At 36.4% G+C, this 19,610-nt stretch overlaps 2 protein-coding genes across 12 annotated transcripts in view; one reads left to right on the top strand and one right to left on the bottom strand.

The window, feature by feature from the left end:
* SLF1 (SMC5-SMC6 complex localization factor 1) overlaps positions 1–12,142 on the bottom strand; it is a 34,354-nt gene extending 22,212 nt beyond the window's left edge. The window contains exons 1-7 of one of the 5 annotated variants that reach the window (XM_059873652.1): positions 12,009–12,142; positions 11,174–11,287; positions 10,952–11,027; positions 8,456–8,699; positions 6,265–6,427; positions 3,117–3,251; positions 1,660–1,713 (exon numbers count right to left, since the gene is read on the bottom strand). In XM_059873652.1, coding sequence (XP_059729635.1) covers positions 1,660–1,713; positions 3,117–3,251; positions 6,265–6,427; positions 8,456–8,699; positions 10,952–11,027; positions 11,174–11,287 — 786 coding nt within the window. In that variant the 5' untranslated portion in view covers positions 12,009–12,142. Of the gene's footprint in view, positions 1–1,659; positions 1,714–3,116; positions 3,252–6,264; positions 6,428–8,455; positions 8,700–10,543; positions 10,687–10,951; positions 11,028–11,173; positions 11,288–11,740; positions 11,865–12,008 lie in introns of those variants that run through there. The other 4 variants (XM_059873653.1, XM_059873654.1, XM_059873655.1 and 1 more) reach the window with 4 other exon arrangements.
* Positions 11,872–19,610, top strand: part of KIAA0825 (KIAA0825 ortholog) — a 241,664-nt gene continuing 233,925 nt past the window's right edge. For 5 of the 7 annotated variants that reach the window (XM_059873636.1, XM_059873632.1, XM_059873638.1 and 2 more), the window contains exon 1: positions 11,873–11,968. The gene's annotated coding sequence lies outside the window, so the exon portion shown is untranslated. Of the gene's footprint in view, positions 11,969–19,610 lie in introns of all 7 variants that reach the window. The other 2 variants (XM_059873642.1, XM_059873639.1) reach the window with 2 other exon arrangements.

Raw genomic sequence — 19,610 nt, 5'->3', positions numbered from 1 at the left:
TTAATACTCAATAAGCTGTCCAAGCTTCACTGGCTTGCACTCTGATGAGGAATCAACAGTTTCTTGTGAAGCACTGCTGGTACAATCATTAGCACTTTGACCAGAAACAATGAAATATGAAGGTCCACACAATACATCTTTTACATTGCATGATGTGGAAGAAAAGCTGACAAAAGAGAAAGAAATATTTTTGGGATGATGATGGAAAAGAACACTTAGCTGTGCTAAGCCTTCCTGCAGATGCAAAATGAGATGACAAAACACAATAGGTAGATCTAACACATTAATTTAGTTTGTAGGTTTGATTTTACTTCTATGTGGAAATGTTTACTGGAGCTGCTTCTAAAAGTCATAAATATACTTACTATAGAAGACACATATTATAAAAAGGCTAGCAATGGATATTCCATAAAGCAATAAAAGTGACAGAATAGTAAGAGAAGTATTACAATTAGGCTTAAAACTTCCAAGAAAAAAATTGTATTATTCTTAAGAGTACCGAAAAACAATTTCAGCTTAGTGTTAAGATAGGTAATTTTTTTATCCCATTAATTCAATAAACTACACACTAAGAGTAAATTTCAATGCAAACCTCTTCAGGAAGAGAAACACACATGGCACTTGACAGATCAGTGATGGTGTTGGACCATGACAAAAGTACTTTATTCCTCATGTTTTAAAAATAAATTTTTTCTTCTTCCTTCCTTATTGTCAATAGAAAGAAATCAGAAAAAGACTGATTTCAAGTAATTATTTATGTAGTATGGCTCATGAAGATACCAGATCTTCAGTTACCAAGGAATACAGGAAGCTTACACATAATTTAAGTGTTTCCCCTTTTTAACTTTAAAGCAACAGAAGTTACCATATTAACTGTACTACTAGTAGCTCATGGCCACTGTATAATATGCTTTTTGAGTACTAGAGGCAATGTTTCAACATTGCTTATAGTATTATGGGCAGACAAGCAAAATTTTAAAAGTATTAATTTACTTCAGGTATTTGTAACAAAACCTTAATAAAATCTATTGCTGACCTGTTTTACGGCATTTATTTGGCTTAATGGAAATAGAAAAGACAAACTGAATAGTACATAAAAAGGAATTAAGCTAAAGTGACTATGAAAACAGGACTGGAAAACATAAAACATTCTACTTGCAATCTGTGCTTCAGCTGACTCTGGAAACTCACATGATGAAGTATCAGGCATGTGCTGAAAGAACAAGTACTGTTTCTTTTTACAGTGAGATAACCTCTAGCTAAAATCTGTCTCTACTAGAAAAAGCAGTGCTAAAAAGTGTGTACACTCTCTTTTCATCTTACTGCTTAAATACAGTGCTTGAGTAATTTATGATGCTTTAAATCACATCAGAACATCTTTGCTTTTGATTTCCTAACATTAACAGGTAAGGTTCTCCTAACTAGCAGGATTAAGCAGTTTCTTTATAATAACAGGGACAGTACTAAAAGTATCACAGGGACGAACAACATTCAAGACAAAATGATGCTCTTTAATGCAACAATGACTTTATCAGAGTTTTGGATAGCTGAAATCTAAAAGTGCTTTTTGATAGACAAACATACTTTAATTGCAAAATTAGCTAACTTCATAATAAAATTCCATATGCATAACATGACCTCTTTTTAAATAATTCTTACCTCTGGATTGCATTTGTTCAGCTGGTCTGTTTGCATAAGTCTATGCTTAGTAGTCTGTAAAACAAGACAATGTCAACCTGCACACTGGATACCAGTCAACATATTCAATAAATAGTGCATGAAGCTTCCCAAATGACAACTTCCGTTAAATGTAGCTCAAGCACAACATAACATTTAGATTTGTCTATTAGATTTTTCATTTGGAAGGTTAAATTATGAAATAGGAGACCAATGACTTAAAAGGAATAAAATATAGCCAAATTTTCCTTCCCATTTTCCCCTGCTATTGTCTCTTTGTTGCTATGCGGTTGCTCTGTAAGGACAGTGTTCCTAAACTGGATATTAAAAAACTAAAAGTTTTCAGTTTTCCTGTGGCAAAATGCCAACTTTGGATTCCTCTTGCATGCAAAAATATGGTCATAGGTGCAAAAGTGTATTACTATTATAGCCATATTTAGTTATTGCATAGTATTACAATGTTACTAAAACATGGTACTAAAATATCCTTAGGAGAGACTGTCTTTGAAGGGTTAATCCATCTGCACCTTGCTACATCATAGCTTGAACCAGAGTACTTGCTGTATGTAAAATACATGAAAAGATAAGTATAAATGTATTTTTTAAATGGAGGTATATATGTATATATGTATTTTTTAAATGGTATAGCCTGGATAAAATGTCACTGATAAAAGATGTAGCACATGATGCTGCACAGATTTAACCAGCATGAGTTTTCTATTTGTAATCTTGTGTTCAAACATTGTGTGTACCTATTTAAAAACTTTAAATTTTTAATTCTTCCACTAGTAAAACTTACAGTGTTTCATGTAAACAAGCTCCTACAAATATACTTAGTCACCATCATCTGGATCGCTGTAACTTACAGAGATAATATATCCTAACTCAAGGCATTCAGTTGCTTTCTCCTGACTTGAAACAGAGCTGTTAACTACTAATGTAGCAATTTTATCATGATTAGATCTGTGACAACAGAAAACCAAAGGAGTACATTAGCTCTACTTTTGACTTGTAATAAAAAACATTCATGTGAGTCAACAAAACACTGTCTCTACAATATAATTGTTGTGAAAAATGTCTTAGCATAAATTAGCCAGATAACAGGAAAATCACAGAAAGACTGTAACTCAAAGATATCTTGTTGAACAATATAATCTATTACACCAAGGCTTTAAATAGTACACCGTGTCTTCTACACACCCGTGCCAATGAATTGCCATCACTAAGTTTTTTTTTAACTAATGGTAGATGTATTAAATACAGGATTATTAAACATTGCAGGTTAAAAGGCCCAGTAAAAGGTATGCTAAGTATCTACTTTATTAGCTCAATACTATAATGAAAGATAGAGGTTTATTATATAAGTCGTGCAATATAAAAAATACAAAATTATATGTATATAAAATATATAATGCTAACAAAGCATCACTGCTACTTACCGCTGTAAAATACATATGTTTTATAATAACATTTTTCATTTCAGCAAGCTGCATTTTAGACATGATTTGTGACTTTGTTTCTTGTGCAGCCAGGAAATGGTTCATCTGTGTATCTTTGGGATTTTGTATTTCATTCTGCAGAGCAAAAAAGCAATACTTTGTTTCAAAACTAATAGTCTAACCAACTTTTATGTGCTAGGTCTTTCTATATATTGTATTGCAAACTGTACGTGCCTTTGTATGTTTGTGTAATTGTGTAAGGATCTACATCATGTGTCAGATAAAGAGCTGCTGGTATGGAAACAAACCACTGATGGTGTATGAAGCTACAGCACAGGGATTATCAATGTAAGCTTCCCCATATTTACTTTTCCTAACTGACTTTGGGTCAAGTCACAATCTCTGTGGCTGAAACAAGGACTATTTCTCCATAGCAGATTTTCTCTCAGAACTTTTCAAAAACTAAAACCAGAGCTCACACATTTTCAACTGGTCAAAAATGTAGTAAAGATTTTATAAGGCATTTCTTCTTCAATTTGTCTATTCATTTAATATAGACAACTACAATGAAATCTTTTCAGTTCTTGCCTATAAACATGAAACAAATAAGTAATTTAAAATGTAATAGGTTTTACTCTCTTATTTTTTCTTTGATATTTTTGTCTGTTTGTCTAGTAATTAATTCTCTGAGTACACCTATCATTTTCAGCTACTTCTTCAACATAGGGAATAAAGAAGCATTTCTCAAATTGATTTCCAACTAATTCTGAAAAGACTCTCAGTAACACCACAACATAACTTTTGCTTGAAAAAAAGAACTATACAAAATATCTTGAATTTACTTAATGGGTTGAGAACATACATTTCAGTAAGAGTTTCAATGCATGCTTTTCATCAAAGACAGGTTAAGAATAAAACACCATGTTTATTTAAGGTAAATAAACAGGTAACCACAAAACCAGACTCCTCCTGCAGTGTGATGAGATAAGAATCATGAGACAGATACACGTGAAGTATTCCCTTGGCTATTTCTTATTGTGAGCAGGTGTGGAAGGTCTGCTGTAACTTGCCTAATAATTCAAACACTTCAATCTGATGGGTGAATCAAGTCTGGGACATAGCAGTAGAGAAAAAACACAGTAGTGCATGCAATGACAAGGTGCAAGAAGCTTATAATTCCATGTTTTCAAGATAAACTTTCAAAAGTTACATGTCTCATCCTATTTTCAGATTTTCCCTTAAATGTATTGTTCAAAACAAATATATTTGGCACATGCATAACATATCTCTAAACAAATATTGAGAACAAGAACTTCTTGCACATTTCAAAAGAGAATGAAGTATTTTTGGTAACTAGAACAGAGTTCTAAATAGCTTTTGATGAGCCATGGATAATTGAACTCTGATGCATTAACTAGTCTTTACTTCTTATCGCCCTTCATGCACGTTAGTTTCAATATGCTCATTAAAACACTTATATTCAAACAATTTATAGTACAATCTTGGCAAAAAATCAGAAACTCCAGCATGCATCCAAAAAAGCTTTTAAAGTCACTGTTGAATTATGAGACTAGCTTCCTAAAAAAAAAAAAAAATCACACATGTGTTTTAATACCCTGAATAAACAAATTTGACGCCTTATAGCATCGTATTACCAATGACAATCCCACACAGTATTTTAACAGTAGACTTACAAGGTTGAGATAATAAGAACAGATACTGAAATATAAACATGAAGCAAAGACTTAGTTGAAAAAAAAAAAATCACACCAAAAATACTCTGAACATCAGTGGAGTTTCAGTTGCCCCGAAAAGAATATAATGCTATTTTGCTAAATCCATCATCTAGACACATATATGGATGTTTAGGGGAGGAATGAGATTTATATTTGCTAGAAGTAGCAGTCAGATAGCATGACTATATATTTATGAGGTTGGAACAATCTAATGAATAATATACCAAGTACTTCTGGGACAAAGAGAAAAGAGCATGTCCATAATATTCTTTGATAAAGCTTAATACATCTGGACAAGAGCTGTGATTTGATTGCCTATGTTTTATTTTTTTTCTTTTAAGAGACTAGGAACCTTGGCAGTTTCCTGAGTTCTCTGGATTCACTTAAACAGAAAGCTAATGTTCTCTTGGTCTCTGAGGTGAGTTCCTTTAATGAAATCTAAGCAAAAAAAGATATGTGCAAGTTAATGGACTCGTTAAGATGGAAAGTTGTTATCTCACCTCGGAGGAATTCAAGGTGCATAGCAAAAAACACAAGATTTTGATAGAGATCAATAAAAAGGTGACGTAGCCATAAAAATTTTACATTAACTCATCTATGAAAATGTTCATCTTAGCTGAAAGGTTTAAATGAGAGCAACTTTCCTGAACAAGTTTCATTAAGAGAGTAAGCACTAGAGTAAGAGCCCACACGGATGTGCTTTATTCAGGATGTAAACATTAAGACCATCCAACTTTCTCACTCTTCTATAATATCTTTAATACAAAGAGCTAAATGCTTTGATCAGAAGAGACAAAAGGATTTACAAATGGTAACAAACACAATTTAACTCCTACTTGCTTACAAAGGCAGTAGTTTCAATTAGCAGTTGATTAAAGTCATCCCAGAGTCTGAGAACTAAATGAATATTCTGAAGTCTTTGAATAGTTACAAATCAAAATACTAATAATTTCTGAGCAGTGCATCTGGTAAGCAAACAAGCATGAAACATGGGACATCTCTCTTAAAGTAAATAGTAAAACAAAATTCTGGTTCTAGTGAATTCTGCACTAGCACAGAACCATGTCCATATGGCATCTGGAGACTTTACAGCCTCTTCAGTCAACCTGTTACAGTGTTCCATCGACCTCACAGCAAGAAAACCCAAGTGGTTCTTGACTTTCCATTTGTACTCATTTTTCTCTAACTGGGCACCACAATTGCCTGCCTCACAACTGCCTACCTGTCTATCATGCATCCTCCCTTCAGGTATTTGTATATATTCATGAGCCTTCCTATCTTTTGAATACATGGTCTCAGAATCAGCAAGTTGTCTTAACTTTAATCAAATCACAAAACACTCTGGCTGATTATATTCCCCTCCATTATTAACACTGCATTATTTACAGTAATCAATAAATTAATTTACTCACTTGAAAAAGGTAATGTCCTATATATTGCAAAGGGTAGAGTTGCGCTTCAGAGAGACACTTTTTATTTTGTAAAGGAGAAATTTTACCATCGATGAATACATGAGTTATATTGTGCTCTGCATTTTCAGATGAACATATGGTTGCCTTTCCAGCTTTAAGAACTCTAAATAAACATATTTAGAAAGATGTATTTACTATATTATATTAACACTGCCTAAAGCTACACTAACATTCACAAAATACAAGCATGCAAGTGCAACTAAATAATGCCAACTGTATGGCACAGCACAAACTTCATTAGAAAGATAGAAGGACATTTAATAGTCTTCGAAAAACTAAAGAACCCACTTAACAAAACATTCTTGTCTTCAAAATTTAACACTAGTTATTAAAATCAATGTACACCTTCAATATATCTGATAGAAAGTTTCACCTGTGTACATTTCCAAGTATCAAAGTTGATGACAGCAGCTATAAATTATTGCATTATCTATCCCAAAATAATGATATTTTGGTTAAGTTTTCCTATAAATTAAGCAGTTAACAAAAAATGGAAGACTGCTCTTCTGAAATATAGTATGATGCTTTTGTAACAGAAATATACATTTGCAGCATTAGTTCTGTCCAGTATCATAAAAGTATCATATAGAGAAAAGAGATTTGCTTGTCTTTGGGGCACCATTACATGTAACAGTTTCCACAGGGACAATTTCCAGACCTGTTCAGCTGCAAGTGCTCCAATCTTTCAGAAAAAATGCCAGACAAAAGAAAAGGTGGAAAAATAAGATTTAATGCCATTCTGAATATATGTTTTATTTTTCATAATCCAGATATATAAAAAGAAAAGGGTGCTGGTCTTACACACTTACCCATCCAACAGCTAGGCACTAAAGGCAGGAAGAGCATAGAAAGGGGATAAAAGGCACAGTGTTGTTAAATATTAGAAAAAAACCCAGACTTTCCCCAAAGCTATCGTGTCCTCTATGACTAAAAGCAGTACTTGCTGAAGACAAAAAATATCTACCTGTCAGTGTTTCATGACCGATAAAAAATTGAGTGCATGGGGAACACTCAGTAAAAAAAACATCTTTCATAAAACTTGTTCACCTGCCTTACTGATGTTGTTCCTATTAAAGGTTGTTTCTATTGCAAGAAATAGAAACAGATAGCATTGTGCAAGACATCATTTCAACAGGGTTATCATGAACATCTACATAAGCAGTTTTTATGGAAAAAGAAGCAGCATTTTTCGCAAGTGTAACAGGACATAGTAAATTCCCCCACACAGCCAAAAAATAGCATACTTAAATAATTTCAGTTGGCAAAATCAGAAGATAACAACTTCAATTACCCCTCACTTTGTCTTTATGAAATACAGACAGACAGGCATTCTGTGATATAGCATACAGCCCTGTACTATGATCCAACAAACTGCAATTCCCTTCTTGACTGTGGATCAAGAGTGTGGCACACTCAAACCTGAGCAGTTCTAACTAACTGGGATCTCAGTAGAAAGCTGGACAGTATCTGAATGAATGGAAAGCTCTGAAACTGTCAGGAGATGTTCCTTTTACTGTACCAGATGCAAACAGGACTTAAAGTCAGGTGTAGAATTTAAAGTAATGAATCCAAATGTGTAGGAAGAGTATGGAAAAGAAACATATGTTCTCAGCTTTCTAGCGCTTTGGTTTTCCTTATCTTTCTTTTTTTCCTTCTTTCCTTTTCTACTTCTCTATACTCACTTTTTGAACTATCTGTATTTATAATTGACCAGAATTATCTGGTTTAGAACAAATTAGATCTTCAGAACTAGAAGAACTTATTACATAAATGGGACACAAAGACTCATCAGGTCAGTAGTAGTGGGGCCCAGATTCATGAGACAGACTCAGGTCATCTAGTCAGGTGAAATAAAGTACACAGTTCCTGCTATTTGAATGTAACACCCACACAAAATAAAAACTGTAAATCTGTGTATCTTGCCTCATGCAGGAAGTTTCTGTTAGCAGCTTACTTGATAAAAACATACGCATGTTATTTTTAACACTATAGTAAAAGAAGGCAAGAAAAGCAGTGATGTTACAGATTTAAAGTCATTATAATAAGTATGGAAATATATTAATGAAAATAATTCAGAGTTTGGATAGCTGGAGGTTGTTATGGACCAAATTAACTGGGATGGAACTCCTACCTTCTAATACATGCCATTCGTTTATCACCTCTCTTAACAAGGAGGACAACTTTCCATCTGTGGAAGGCCCCTGGAGCACTAGAGTGTGTCAGTTCTTCACGCCATCTTTTAGGTGCAGATTGCATTTGAGGTGAATAATGGGTGTCTCTTTCAATTTCATATCCCCATTCGTACGTTGTTTCATCAAGCCATCTGCCACTTTCAGCACTATTAATTATGTACTCCTTAGTTAGTACCCACTTTCCTAAAAAGAAAATGAACTGTCAACCACAAAAGATTTTTTTGTGGAGACAAATGGCAATCAACTGAAGAACTAATATAAAATTAACTTAAACATTTCTTGTGCAAACAAAAGATGAAATTATAAGTACCATTTAAAAAACTTCTTCCTATTACAAGAGTCCTCCACTTCAGACTCCAGAATTAAAAATCTCGCAATACCACTGAAAATGATCACTTTGTTTTCTTTTAATGATTAAGTGTCTTTTTACCCTTCCTAGATAAAATACCGGTCTATCTCCTCAAAAATATCAAATACATTTTCTCAGCTTCCTAGATTTTGTTCTTAGGACTTTCCCAGAACCTTGGTAAGTCCTTTATTTTTAATACCATTTGACACTTCTACAAATGTACTAAAATGAAATATTTTACTACTGATGATTTTAAAGAACTAGACATTTAACATGTAAGCTCTTCCTCTTATATATTCTTAATATTACTTGCACTGCTAGTGTAGTGAATATCAATATTCGGGGGACACAGTTTTAGACTTTTTTCTTTCCCCTTTCTTCTTTTCACATCCTTTTCTCTCATCCCTTGGCTCCACCTCCTCCACCTCTCCTCTTTCATCTTCCACATGTATGCTTTTGATATAGTATGTAATGATCTTCCCCTTTTCTCTGTCTCTCTCTCTTCTTACAAGTTCAGGTCAAGAGCACTGGTTAGTACCCTGCTCCTGTATTGAAACACTACCTACAGAAGACACTGTAAGAGAAATTGACTTGAATTGTGTGAACCTAATTGGTTTCACAGAACAGCAGGGTTGACTGACAAAATGTCTCAGTGCAGGAGCACAGATGGCACTTCTACAAAACCTAGTACAGGTACCAGTGGATTTATGACTGGAAAAGGTATGCTGTGCACAACCAGGATGTTCAAACCACTTTCATGAGAAGTTTCCATCCTAAAACTTCTGTTAGGCAGGAAGTACATGACAAGTGGTAACTTTGATAGTATTTCTGCTGAACTCTATGGAGTTCTAAATGTGTTTAAACATGATCTTTCTTCACTACCTGGAAAAAAACACAGTAGGAACGAATACACTGACCCTGCCATCATGAGTAAGAGCAATGACTATGCAGAATTAGCACCTCTTCTGGATTAAGAGGTATTAGATGGTATTGGGGAAGATTTGCATGTGTTGAAGCATGACAGAGCTTTGCAACACCATGAGGAAATTGCATGGATAATTTCCACCCTGTTCAAGAAAACATCTTCAAATTTTAAATTCCAAAAAGAAAGAAAACATTAACTCAAAGGTTTAAAATTGCTAAAATGAAGTGCTGTGCCAGAAAACTAGATGCTTTTTAATATTTTTTCTCCTCTTGGAAACTTTTGGTCTATTTCATTTTTGGTAAGATTACAATCAGAATTTTATTTTAGTACAAAGAAAAATACATATGTATATATATATATATATATATATATGTAAATCAAGGAATTTACATATATCTTTAAACCCAAATGTATGTTTAGTCATTTGTCTATTATCTCTTAATTTAAGATTATCCCTCCTAACAATTGCTCTAACACTTTAGAGTAATGTGATATTGGGAAAATAAATATCATGCTTAAAAATGGTATTCTGATATCTCATAACTACAAGATACTCAAACCGCGTCACAGAATTCTGAGAGGTGATCAGTCTATCAAGAAATCTTAAAATACAGAATTTTCATTCTAAAAGCATTTTAGTTGGTAATGAATAGGATTTCTGCACCAGACCTTAGTTAAAGAGGAAAGACCAGAAGCTTCTGTCAGAATGGCAACAACCTGGAATTTTCTTTTACTGCATAAACAGGAACTTACAGTGACCTTTACCAGTGAATGTTCCATGTGAATTTGTAATCAAAAATCCACGCTGATTACAGGTGTTCGTACTCCCTCTGCCCTCTTTTAAGCATCCAAATAATTTGTTCATGACTTCATTATCTATTGTATAACAAAGTGTTCTGTTTGGGAACAGATGCAGATCCAAAAAGGAAAATAGCAGTGATATCATTTAGGGAAAAAAATGAAAACAAAAAAGCGGACTTCACTTCATCATAACTTAAACATAATACAATGTTAAAAATCAAAGTTAATGGAACAAGAAAAATGAAGGTTTGTAAGACAGTTCATTCACAAAATGAAAACAGATAACTAAAACCCTTTTAAGGTTCCTTTCCAGACTTATGCTGTGATGCTATGAAATTAAATAGCAAATCTTTTACTCACCAGCAGCGCAGGCAGCTAAGATCTTTTCACTCTTGCACAGCTTTTTTGCTACAAGATGTGTACAATTTCTGTATTTCTAACAAAACAAAACAGTACACTTTGTATCACTGAAAATTCTTCATCTATTTATACATAACTAACCTATTGCACAGTCCTTTCTTTTAGGACTTGCATTTTTACTTCCACCTCTAATTCTCTCAGCTGTATTGTAATGAACAATACCTTACTCTCTACAAAAACACAGTTCAGCTTGCACAGGCATTTGAGCAGTGCCTTCTTCTCTTGTTTTTTAAATCCAGTTATTTGTATTATCCTTCTCTGGCTGCAACTTGCCATCTGTTGAAAGAAGAATGGAAAAAAAACCCATTAACATACAAAATACATACCATGGGAAGTTGCTTGCAAGGCCTGACTAGTGTTTGCTACTTCTTTTCCAATAAAGTAGGAAAACACACTAAAATGAATGAATGCTGGTACACCCCATTTTAAGCTCTCACTGCCTACCACAGCAAAGACAGGGGACAGGCGGTAACGGAGAAACCTGAGAACCCCAAACTGCAGCCTGCAGTGGGGTTCACACCTAAATGCCCCGAGGTTCAGTCATTCGAACCCCTGCTCCGCTGTCGGCAGTGCGGGGCAGCCTCCGATGGGCCCGCGGGGGGAAAGAACCCCGCCGTCCCCGTCACAGGGACACGCCGCCGAGGGGCGGCAGGCTGGTGGCGGTCCCGGTCAGGAGGTGACGAGCGAGGGGCCCTGGCTGCGGCGGGGAGCCCTCCAGCGCTCACGTACAGGGGCCACGGGAGCGGGCGCTGTGCCGGCGCTGACGCTGCCTTGCCTCGGCTCGGCTCGGCTCGCTCCGATCTGTCTCCGTGCCCGCCAGGCGCCGTAGCCCGGCAAGTTCCCGCCTTCCCACGCCCCGCCCCCGGATGTGGCGGAGCGGCCGTTCCGGGACGTTGTTACTGACGCTCCGCGGTCGCCGGGGCCGCCGGCGCGGAGCCGCAGGGGGATCCCGGCCGGGTAAGTGGCCCCGCTGGGGCTGCCCTTCCCCTCGGCTTACCGTGCGGCCGGGCCTTGGCGGCGAGCGGGACAGGGCTGGGCTCCGCTGCGGCCGCTTTCCCGCGGCCGCCTTCTCTCCGGTGCGGCACGGCAGGGCGCTGCGCAGCCCCCGAGCTGCCAGGGGTCCGAGGCGCTGGTGGGCGCTGGCACCTGCAGCGGGAAGGCGGCGCCGAGATCCGTCTGGGGCGGTCCCGGCGGCGTGGCGCTCCAGGCCCGGCTTCCGCGAGGAGCGGGAAGGGGCGGTCTCCGTCAGGCGGAGGGGAGGGGGTCCCTCAAGGCGCAGGGAGGCGGGGGCAGGCTGGGGGCGGGTGGTGGAGGGCGAGCTGGGAAATACGCTGACGCTCTCTCGGGGCCTGGAAATCACCGTGGCTGTTGCTCGGCGGAACTAAAATTGTGGAAGGCGGTCTGGCAGGGGGGTGTGTCGGTCTGTGTGCAGGCCGAAGTGTGTTACCTCTGGAACAGACTGGCTGTAAGAATCAGAAAAGGCATCCGGGATTTCTGACTCTCAGAACCGTTTTCTCAGTATCTCGGAGAAATTTCAAAGTTTCAGAGCCACACGATGCATGGCCCTCATAGGGCAGGTGAGAAGGTAGCGCTACAGCCAGATAATCAAGCCACATATTTTAGGGAAGGGCTTTCAGCCCTGCTCATGAAGGAAGGCATTTCTGCTCCTCTGATCAAGCTGGTACAACGTTTTTGTCATGAGAATCAAGGCTTGGGGTTTTTTTCAGTTACAAAGCAATACAAAGAAATCAAAATAATATTCGTCTTGTACCTCAGGCACTCAGTGTAGAATTCAGAAATGTAGAAATGCCAAGATTTGCTGTTCATGAAACTTTTTTCGGTGTCCCACTCTTTACTTTCGTCCCTTCTGTATTTGAGAGATGACTTTTGACTATTTCTCTCTCATGTAATTAACTGAACAGCTATTGCACAAGAAATCTGTTGATGCTTCCTAGCAAATAGAGGTAGTTTTGTAGAATACTTTTATTTGGTGTTTCTAGTTTGAGAGTAGAATGCATGCATTCAAGAAAAAAGATTAAAAAAAAAGATGGCTGAAATACCTTTTTAGAGAACTGAATTGTGGTCGAGTCACCCTGTACTCATTGAGGTATTTCAGATACTCTTTCATATTTAACACCTGTAAATTGAGATGTGTACAACAAAACTCACTAGTGCTGAGTTTTTGTCACTGCAACTTAGATCAATAGAAGCAATGCTTTGAGCTCACCACTGCTATGAAACATAAGTATCCCTCAAAAACCAAAACCACATAGATGCAGACATCTACAGACTGGATACTTGGTTTCAATCTGAGTTTCCCAGAATATCAAAACAGAAAAACAGTTCTTCCAGGCCACAGATGACTCTTGTCTTGCTGTTTAAAAAGTATTCTGGTACCCTTAATGCTTACTGAAGCTTTTCCTATCTCTTCTTTCCTTAGCATTGCAGTTATTTTTTGCATGAAGAAATAACTATCAACAATCTTTGTCACTACTCTTTTTGCAAAAATGACAGTGAAAAAAATCTTAAATATTTAGGGTTAATATTCAGAATACAGTTATTGCTTGCACTTCTCTATTGACACTGAAGATTAGTTGCATTTTCTATTTTGTACCTGTTGCTCCTTTATACTTTTACTATTGATTTGTCAGGACTGTAAAGGTACTGATTTTAATTCATGTAAACTTTTACTTTATTTTGAACAGCTTGATTCTTACTAACTAGGACTAGCTACTATTCATTACTTAACTGATAACTAACAGCAGTTTTATATCACAGGATTCTTAACAGGCTGGAGAAGTCTTCAGCATATGATACTATAAACTAACTCCTAGTGAACAAAGCTGTGAAGCTCTGTCAGGGAAGATTTAGGTTAGATTCAGGTTCCTCACCCAGAGAGTGGTTGTGCACTGGAACAGGTTTCCCAGGGAAGTGGTTACAACCCCAGGCCTGCCAGAATTCAACAAGTGTTTGGACAACGTTCTCAGGCACATGGTGTGACTCTTGGGGTGTCATTTGCAGGCCTAGGAGTTTTACTTTGATGATGCTTGTGGTCGCTTCCAACTCAGGATATTCTTGATTCAATCATTCATACTTTTATGATGACCATTTCTTACCTTTAAGAATTAACTTTTTTTTCCCATGTCTCTGGCACATAAAATGTAGCTTTAAGGAATTAAGTTTTTTAACAATTATTTCAGTGATGACTGCGAAGTCTGGAATTCACTTACTCCCTGATTCTATTATTTGGTTCATTAAAAGTCTAAAATATTTTCTTCCTTTCCATCCTTGTTGTGATCTCATTATGGTAGCTAAGTATCTCTTATGTCTCATAGGTCACATAGGGAGCAGGCTTTTTAACTGATGTATTTTTAAGTCCCTCTAGTTTCCTTTAATGTATTTGTCAAATATGCAATTCAGTTGTTCAGTGTTATAAATTATGTTTTAACAGTTTGTCTCTGGGTTTTAGATAGTATCTACTTTTACATATTTTCTTCTATAGTACCTGTGACACATTCTATAAAATTTAGGAAGCAATTTTCCATACTACACATGTGGTATTTGACTTATACAACTTCTAATTACATTTTAAGGATGATCAAGAATGGCTATACAGCTCTCATGTCCAGTTCATTAAGAAGCCAAGATCAGAAGAATAAATATTCTTTTCCTCCTATCACAGAAAGATTTTATTTACAGTGTTTCATGGGTCCATCTCTTTCAGACCTCCTTTAATAATTTTATTACCTAGAGAGAAAAAAAGAGTTTTCATTTTCATTACACTGTTCTGGCTTTCTACTTTATAAGTTTTATTTCCTTTATGTTCTATATACATTTATATTACCATCATGTCTTCTGCCTTGATATTTCACATCTTACATTTCCCAGTAATAGCTATTTTACTTCACACAATGATCTTTCTTCAGACCTTCTTGGTGCTGCTGCTTTCTACGTTATCACTGTTGATCCTTGTCTATAAATCTTAGTCTGTTTCTCAAAGCCTCTGCCACTTTGTCCTTAACTATTTAGGTTTTTTTTTTTTTTTTGTTTGTTTGATCTTTTTTCATGTGTACTATTTGTCCCTCATAAGCCTTTTGAATTCCTGTGTGTGAATTCCTTATGTAATTACTTGCACATTTTGAGAGTGATAAAGTCCATGCAAAGGCATCTTTCCATTGTGAAGTATAATCTGACAGATTTTTTTATTAGTGGAATGTGCTTTGTGGTACATGCATAAAATACTTGCCATCATGCAAACAAGATTATCAGTTGACTGATTAAGGAAAATTAGTAATTTGAGTTTTTTTTCCTTCTGTCTAAAACATAATATGTATACTTTTTAAATGAAACTCACAATGCAATAGGAAAACATTTAGTAATCACAGCTTTGTAAAAAAAAAGTCATGAAACTACACTGAAAAACCAGTCATAAAATCTAAAGCAGTATGAAGTGTCTCCACACTGCCTTCATGTGGATAAAAATCTAACTTAGTGCCACTTTAAGTCCATTTTTTTCTTCAGTATGAGACACTGTCTTTGGCTTTTTGAAACTGAAGGAATTTAAATTTTCTTCTGTAGTGATAAGGGATTACAAGGATTAGAAATAATACAATATAAATCCACAGAAGCTACAGGAGCTTCTTAGTAGTAATCACCTTTCTATAAAAATACCTGTAGTTTCTCTAAATGAGCTAATGAATACAGGAAAGGCAGAACAAGCATTGTGAAAGTTCCTGCTTTTCTTCAAGCAGTACTGATTATATAAACTCTCCCATAACTTAATACTTATTTTTAAAAACATCTACATGTTTTTCTCAGGACATATCTTTTGTGTTTCTTTCATGTAACCATTTTTTATTCCAGAGAACATTTATTTTCATTACTATTTTGAGCTCAGCTCATCTTCTCATCTCCTTGCATTCGTCTGCCTTTCTGCCAGCTCACATTCTGTTAATGTATGTCAGTGAATCAATGGACAATGTAGAGAGCACAGAATAGTGTTCAACATCTTGTTCTGCAACTCTTCTGTACATGAGTTTATGTGGATTAGTTCAGTCAGTAATTAATTATTTTTTTAGTGTGCCTTCAGTCTCTCATGACTTGGACTAAGGTTTTTGTTGTTTGTTTCTTTTAAAAAATAGTTATGAAATGGATATATTTTGCATTTAATACTTAACTTTCCTACCACATAAAGTCCAAGTTTCTTTTCATTGTCTGACATGAGTTAATCTATCACTGCTTCTTAGACCTTCTTAATCATATTATTGCTCTTCTGCCCTGTCCTAAATGGGCTATATACCTGCCTGGTATACTTAAGTGACCTAGTTTCCCTGGTGACCTTCTAATAATACTTTTTCCTTCATAGAAGATCCATTCTGATGTGATCAGCAGTTTTTCATTCATCAAAGTCCTTTCATCTTCTTCTTTTTTTCTTTGTTTTTCGAGAATGCCCATAAGCTGATTGACATAATGTTTGCTGATTATTTGGGTTTTGGACTGTAAAATGCATTTTGTTTGTCTTTTGGTATTTTGTTCTTCTCTAAGTAAACTGCATTTAAAATGGTAAATATAAGTAATGCTAGACGAGATTGTAAATTTTTGCTAATAATTGAATGTTGAGTACAATCTGTATATGCTATGAATATTCCAGAATGGTTTATTCTCTGCAATAACACATCTCTCCCCTCAGTTTTACTTCTGGCTAGGCAACTGCCAACAGCGTGTCCAGAATGCAGATAAACATGAACCCTGAGTCGCAGACATTAGAAAATCAGGTTAGACATGATATAGTCAGTGTACACTTTCTACCTTCTCTGCATTCACTGTACTTGAGATCAGTATAGAGGGAAAAGGTAGAGGTGATTATGGATGGAAGGACAAAAATACTAAAAAGTAGTTAGGAGAAAGTATAGCATTGATTATTATAGGTTAGATAATGAAGGTGCAACAAGAGCAAGAAAGATCCAAAATACCTACCAGAATGTTACAATTCTGTTTTTTATTAATATGTAACTGGAATATAAGATGGGTATCAGAGATGGATTTGCCACTTAAGATGAGATTCATAGAATGGGAGGGATTAGAAAAAACCTTAAAGGTCATCTAGTTTCAACCCACTACAATCTCCCTTTGAAGTATTGGAAGACTATGGTAAGGTTTTTCTGGGGGCATTCTGATCTCCGCTCTCAACAGTCCCAACTCTCTCAGCCTGTCTTCAGAGCAGAGGCACTGTGATCTTCTTTGTCACCTTCCTCTGGACTTGGTCAAGTAGGTCCATGCTCTTCTGAAGTCAGGGGTCCCAGAGCTAGATGCAGTGCTCCAGGAAGGGTCTCACCAGGGCCGAGTAGAAGTTTGAGCAGTTAATGGAGGAACATAGAGGTTCTTTGTAACTGTTTATTTCCTCCCTTAAGGAGGAAAACCTGTTATCAGCAGATCTTGCAAATCTTGCTTGTCCATCTGCAGGTAACTCTTCCCATGTTTTGAAGGTGCAAAGCTTGTTCCACATACATGTAAAGACAGTATGGCAGGAGAGGGAACAAAATGGAAAAAGAGCAGGATGAGGATTAATGCAGAGACTAATTAGGAAAATTTTATGTGTAGCATATTGGATATACATGTCATTAATCTTCTGATGTGAATGGTAAATGCTGACTAATGTGGTAAATGTGACCTGACAAAAGATAATCAGGTTTTTGTGTGCAGTTCCCCTACCCCCATCTTCAACACACACCCCTCCTCCCTTTTGATTGTCTCTAATAGACAATTTGATTTGTCCTAATATAAAAAAACATGTGGTGGGAATTGTCCTAAGGTAAGAACACCAGGTAGGAATTGCAGGAGGAGCTGTCTGGATGGTTGCATAATTGATGTATCCCAGAGATGGGAGAGCTCTGATTATTGTGATTGACTTTGATGCACCTTGGCCAGCAAAAGGGTATAAAATGTTAGGCAAACTAGTCTCCCGAGCTTGCAGGCAGCTTCTGTGCGAAACACCTCCCTCTGCTCCCCAGCAGGGATGCCTGCAGGGCACGCCCAACTCAAAGGCAGGGAGAACTGACTTTTGGAGGTTAGAGTAAAAAAAGCAGTAAGATCTAGCCCCATACAGAGATAAAATCCTGAAGTAGTTCCATAGGTACTTTGTTGCTTTGTAAGTGTTGATTCTGTGAGGCCAAAGTAAATCTGTATGTTTCTAGTCAAGCCTCTGATATTACAACTCTTCAGACCCACTTATATACTGGATTGACAAATTTAGATACTGTATTAGCATTAATTCTAATCATAGTCATCCATGTAATTACTGTCATATTTCTCATGCCTAACCAAGTCTTCTCTTAGCTACACTGCTACAAGGGGTGTAGTTGACAGGATGACTTAATCAGGAATATTCAGCAGAGCATTTGCACACCTTTAGGAGGAAATTTGTGAATTCAAGCATAGAGAACTAGAAAAGGACAGTATGTTGTCTCTCAAAGAACTTTTACAGTAAATCAGTCTGGTTTGAGAGATGCTTCCAGATCCTGATTTGCTGCAATTCTTGGAGGCATAAAATAGGCCTCAGTGAATTATTTTTGGAAGTGTTTCCATATTTAAATTACTTTTCAAAGTAAGACATCCCCCTCTTCAATTTTCTCAATAAGTATTATGTTGAAATAATTTTGTCTCCGCAGGAGATAGTAGAATTAACCTGACGCACTTAATCTAGTTGAAAAGGTGTATGTGTAAATGTGTCTGTCTAAAAATATATAGGATGGTGCAATCTGCTGTTTATTGGCTTTTCTTGAACAAGGCTGCACTCTTTCCTAATCCAGGTAATTAATTAGAAAATATTTGTATAAGGTACTGATATATTGAGGTATGATTATGTATTCTATGCAGAAAATTCTGCGGGTTGTTTTTTTTTTTTTTTCAGTGAATAAATTTAGGTCACTTTATAAGAAATTGAAAGGAAAATTGTGTAACAAGAATCCTTGATTAAGAGATTTGGATTTTTTTAGTTTCCAGTTTCTGTGTATTCAATATAGTTCAGAATTTCTTTTAATATGTTATTAGTGGAATTTAATCAGAAGTTGTGTATATTTAGTCCTCAAAAGTATCCTTTTTCACTTTATTGTTTAGCTATTCAGTGAAGTTCCTGCACTGTGGTTTAGTTTTTAAAGACCTCAGTGATAGGACTTAATTCTTTCTGATCTGAAGATAAGAATTTCAATGTTCTCACAGGCAACTACATTCTGAGATGGAATTTGATAAGGTTATGGCTAGTTATGTGTTTTTGCTTTTGGAAGGTGGCTCTGATGGGCCATGCTTCAAACACCAGCTCTGCTTCATTTATGGACCTTACGGTAGTCTTTAGTTCCTGTACCAACTTTGATATTTGACTAAAACTCCAAGTTATATAGTTAGCAACTCTTCCTTTTATAACTAAATATGTCATCTAGCCATCAGCTCTATGATGTGCCTAATCTTCTCTCTTGCAGAATTCAATTCAATATCAAATCCAAGTTCTCGCAATAGCAATGCAAAATGCTGCCAGAATATTATTCTGTTGTACTAGATAATCTCTACTTCTCTTAATTTAAAATTTTATGTTTGATAAGTCTGA

The sequence above is a fragment of the Haemorhous mexicanus genome, chromosome Z (genome assembly GCF_027477595.1).
Source record: "Haemorhous mexicanus isolate bHaeMex1 chromosome Z, bHaeMex1.pri, whole genome shotgun sequence".
Taxonomy (NCBI): Eukaryota; Metazoa; Chordata; class Aves; order Passeriformes; family Fringillidae; genus Haemorhous; species Haemorhous mexicanus.
The sequence above is the reverse complement of the archived record's forward strand: the minus strand, read 5'-3'. Positions and strand labels throughout refer to the sequence as shown.